Source organism: Lactuca saligna, chromosome 2 (genome assembly GCF_052625555.1).
Source record: "Lactuca saligna cultivar CGN05327 chromosome 2, ASM5262555v1, whole genome shotgun sequence".
Classification (NCBI taxonomy): domain Eukaryota; kingdom Viridiplantae; phylum Streptophyta; class Magnoliopsida; order Asterales; family Asteraceae; genus Lactuca; species Lactuca saligna.
Window position 1 is genome coordinate 75,889,684 of NC_136418.1, and position 4,176 is coordinate 75,893,859.

Here is a 4,176-nt window from a genome sequence, read left to right on the forward strand (position 1 = left end):
CCATTAGAGGAGTGACATTTGTGACTCTAGAAGCTCCAAGACAACAAGATTAACAAGGAATTCAAAGGTATGGTTCTAGATCTATTTCAATGTTGTTATTTAACCTAATTAGCCATTAGAAGTCTTGGATTCAAAGCATGTTTAATTAGAAAGCCTAGATCCGAGCATTAGGGTTTTGCATGCGCACATAGGAATGTTCTTATGGCTAAAACCCATCAATTGGACCCTAACGTTTCTGTTGAAAGTTGTTATTTGAGTTTGAGCATGTTTTGGTGTTGTAACTTGTATTCCCCCCCCCCCCCCCCTCTAAAACTTGAAGAAAACGTGAAAAGATAGGGGTATGAACTCACCTTGATTGATTCCATCAGATGGATGGTTGAAGAAAAGGGCTTTCCAAGTCAAGAACACTTGGAGAATGCTTAACGATTTGAAGATCCTAAGAACAAATATGACGATATTTGTGTAAGAAATCACTAATTTGAGTGAAGGAGTGTAGAATATTTTAGAGTGATAATGAGGATCCTACCAAATGTGTGGGAAGAACTCGTGACCTCCTGGTATTTTTTGGTTCTAGAGAGAAGAAAAGAGAGAAAGATATATATATATATATATATATATATATAGCGTGTGTGTGTGTGTGTTTGATTTTGGATGTGGCGAATAAAACTTTTTGGAAATGTGGGAGATATAGATTTTATGTGGATTGGAGGTAATAAAATCTAGTGGAGTGTTGGGGAAGAGTAGAAATGATAATGATTTGACTAGGTAGAGTGTGAATAGTGACATAAAGTGGGTATGAGGATGACTTGGTGTCAAAACTTCTTGGAAAAGTCAACAAACCCATAGATGATATCTTGTATAAAAGATATGATCTATAATAAAAATTTCCCCAAAATAGAAATAAAATATGAATTTATTGGCTCAAACATGTCATAATACGAGTTTGGGTGAAAATCCCCTGTCAAAATCATCAAAAACGGGCTTAAAACGCGAAAGTGGTCAAAAACCGGGAAAATAAGTGAATCTGTGAGTCCAAGAGGGGCAGACGCAAAGGGGGGTTCGTGGGCGAGAAGGTTCATAGAAGGAGGGAAGGTTCAGTTCGAGAGAATTCATAGGCGAAGGGGAGGGTTTTTTCGGGAGGATTCGCAGGCGAAACTTGTCGAGGCAAAGCGAACGTAGCCGATCAAAAAGCGAGAGGATCCGAAGCGAAAGGATTTCGAGGCGAATCTTGTTGTCAGGAGCTAACATTCTTGGTTCTTGCCAAGCGAAATTGTCCACGGTGAGAAGGGGCTTCATTCCGAGGCTATTGGCGACTCTTCTCGGCTAGGCACGAAGGTTTCATCATAAGGGTTCGCTTCTCGCTCCCATTTTTCGGTTTTCGTATTTTCCTCTCGTTTCAAGGGATTTTCAACTAATCGAAGTGTCGGTATGGCCTAGGTATTTATCAAATAGTAGAGAGAAAGAGATTTGGAGAGAGATAGAGTGAGAGAGATTGAGAGAGACTTGGTCGGTGGCCTTCACTATTGTTTGGTCCCGTAATACAAGGTTCGTAAACCCCATTGCCTTGTTATGAGTGTTTTACACCCTCGAATGTGCTTAATAGTGCTTTATAAAGTCATTACATCACTCACCATGGTTAGGGTTTAGAATTTATGAACATTTGAAACTTCTGAGTGATACTTTGTATTATGATAAAAAGTTGTACATTATAAAACATAGAATATACCTTATCATACAAGCACTAAATGAGTTTATCGATTTGACCCATTGACTTTCATTGACTTTGACTTGCCCAGAGTTTGACGGTTGTCACACATTACACGTCTCCATACTCTCCACAGCAAAATGGAGTAATTGAGAGACGTAATCGGACTTTATTGGAGATGGTGAGATGCAATTTGAAGACAGTGTCAATTCCTGATATATTATGGGGAGAAGCTATGGCACACTCTATTTATGTTCTAAATACAGTTCACACGAAAGCCTTGAAGGATATGACTCCTTATCAAATTTGGACTGGGAGAAAGCCACATATAGCACATCTCAGAGTGTTTGGTTGTATAGCTCATATGAAGGTTGCCAAAGAGCATTTGAGGAAGCTAGATGATAGAAGCATATGTCTGGTTCATCTTGGTGTAGAAAAAGCGTCAAAAGCTTATAGACTTCTGGACCCAGACACTGGGAAAATATACATAATCCGAGATGTTGTCTTCAAAGAAAACCGAACTTGGATGTGGGAGAAAAGCGTAAAAATCAAGGCGACACCAGGAGTAAGCTTCACCGTCGAAAGCTTTGATTTCGACGAAGACATCTATGACAATGATGGAGAATGGGAACCAGACACACCGGATCAAGAAATTGGTTTGGATCAAGTAATTGGGTCGTCATCCACGTAGGCCAATAGTGAGCAATCCAATATTTTGGGTCACCCACAAGCAAGCCCACCGGGTAGTCCGACAAATACCCCAGTCACACCCGTCTCCCCCATTACTCTTGATTCATCGACTCACTTGTCGACTCCTAGCACTGCATCGAGCTCTACTGGTTGTGGTACTCCAAAACGGTGTAGAATGCTGATTGATCTGTATGAAAGCACAGAAGAGATTAACATACCCCCAGAAGAGCTTATGATGATTCAAAATGACGAAGAACCCTCGTCGTATATAGAGGCAAGTACAAAGAGGGAGTGGCGAGAAGCAATGAATGTCGACATGGCCTCAATTGAAAGAAACAACACTTGGAGTCTGGTCGATCTTCCAAAGAATCAAAAGGCCATTGGACTGACGTGGGTATTCAAACTAAAGAGGGATCCAAATGGTAAAATCGTTAAACATAAAGCTAGGATCATGGTGAAGGGGTACATCCAAAATCATGGGATCGATTTTAGTGAAGTATTCGCCCCAATAGCCAGAATTGAAACAATTCGTCTCATCCTAGCCCTAGCATGCTCAAACGAGTAGAAGGTTCATCGTTTGGATGTCAAATTAGCGTTTTTAAATTGGAATTCAGAAGAAGAGGTCTACGTTTTTTAACCAAATGGTTATCAGAAGAAAGTTCAAGACCACAAAGTGTACAAATTGTCTAACGCCCTCTACGGGCTCAAACAAGCTCCTAGGGCTTGGAATGCTTGCTTGGATCGACACCTGAAGAGCATTGGATTCACGAGGTGTGCTCATGAGTACTCAGTCTACACCAAGAGGTATAATGGAAAAATATTGATTGTAAGGGTGTGCATAGATGATCTACTTGTGATAGGAAGTTACCCTAAAAGTGTTCAGATGTTCAAAAAGGACATGAACACCATGTTTGAAATGAATTCTCTAGGGTTCTTGACTCATTATTTGGGAATTGAATTGAACCAAAAGGGAGATGGGATTACATTAAAACAAAAATACTATGCTAAAAACCTGCGTGTCAAAACATGTATGCAAGACTTTAATCCGAAAAAGACTCCAATGGAACACTAGCTCAAGCTTTGGAAGAAAGATGAAAGCGAGCAAGTAAATCCCACTGAATTTCGAAGCATTGTTGGTGGCTTAAGGTACCTAACTCATACTTGCCCAGACATCTCATTCGCTATTTGAATTTTAAGCCAATTTATGGAAAGGAAAACTATGAATCACCTTCAAGCAGTGAAGGGTATACAAAGGTACATAAAGGGCACTTTGAATTTTGTAACACCGTAAAAATTCAATCAATTTTTCGCTTTTCAAAAGCATAATAATTCATTCATAATTACTTTCATAAACAGTGTATCAATATAATCTTAATAAAAAAATCCCAAGATCATATCATAATAAATTCCAATGAGTGTGTGTACGAATCATGTCGGCGCCTTCCCGCGCTCTTCACTAGTACCTGTAACACATAACACAAAACACTTTATGCACGAAGCTTAGTGAGTTCCCCAAAATACAACACATATCACATACTAGCCACTCGACGCTATAACTCTACGGGCCATTGGGCCCTAACTCTGTGGACCCTCTGGTCTTAGCTCTGTGAACCTTCCGGTTCTCACTCTGATATACTTGTTGGATTAATGTCTAAGTCCATAACTATAATTGGTAAGACTTGACCCGACCCGGCATGGTCCATTTGGGTAGCATGGCATCATGCACTTGGATAGACTATAATGAGAGAAATAAGACACTTACGGTTATTAATATATTATAA

General features: G+C 39.8%; 1 protein-coding gene across 1 annotated transcript; it reads left to right on the forward strand.

Annotated features, from left to right (window-relative positions):
• The first annotated feature begins 2,570 nt into the window (after positions 1 to 2,570).
• Positions 2,571 to 2,960, forward strand: LOC145029814 (putative mitochondrial protein AtMg00820). Its single transcript, XM_078978271.1, has one exon. It carries the CDS (start codon positions 2,571 to 2,573, stop codon positions 2,958 to 2,960), a length of 390 nt encoding a protein of 129 aa, XP_078834397.1.
• Positions 2,961 to 4,176: the final 1,216 nt, after the last annotated feature.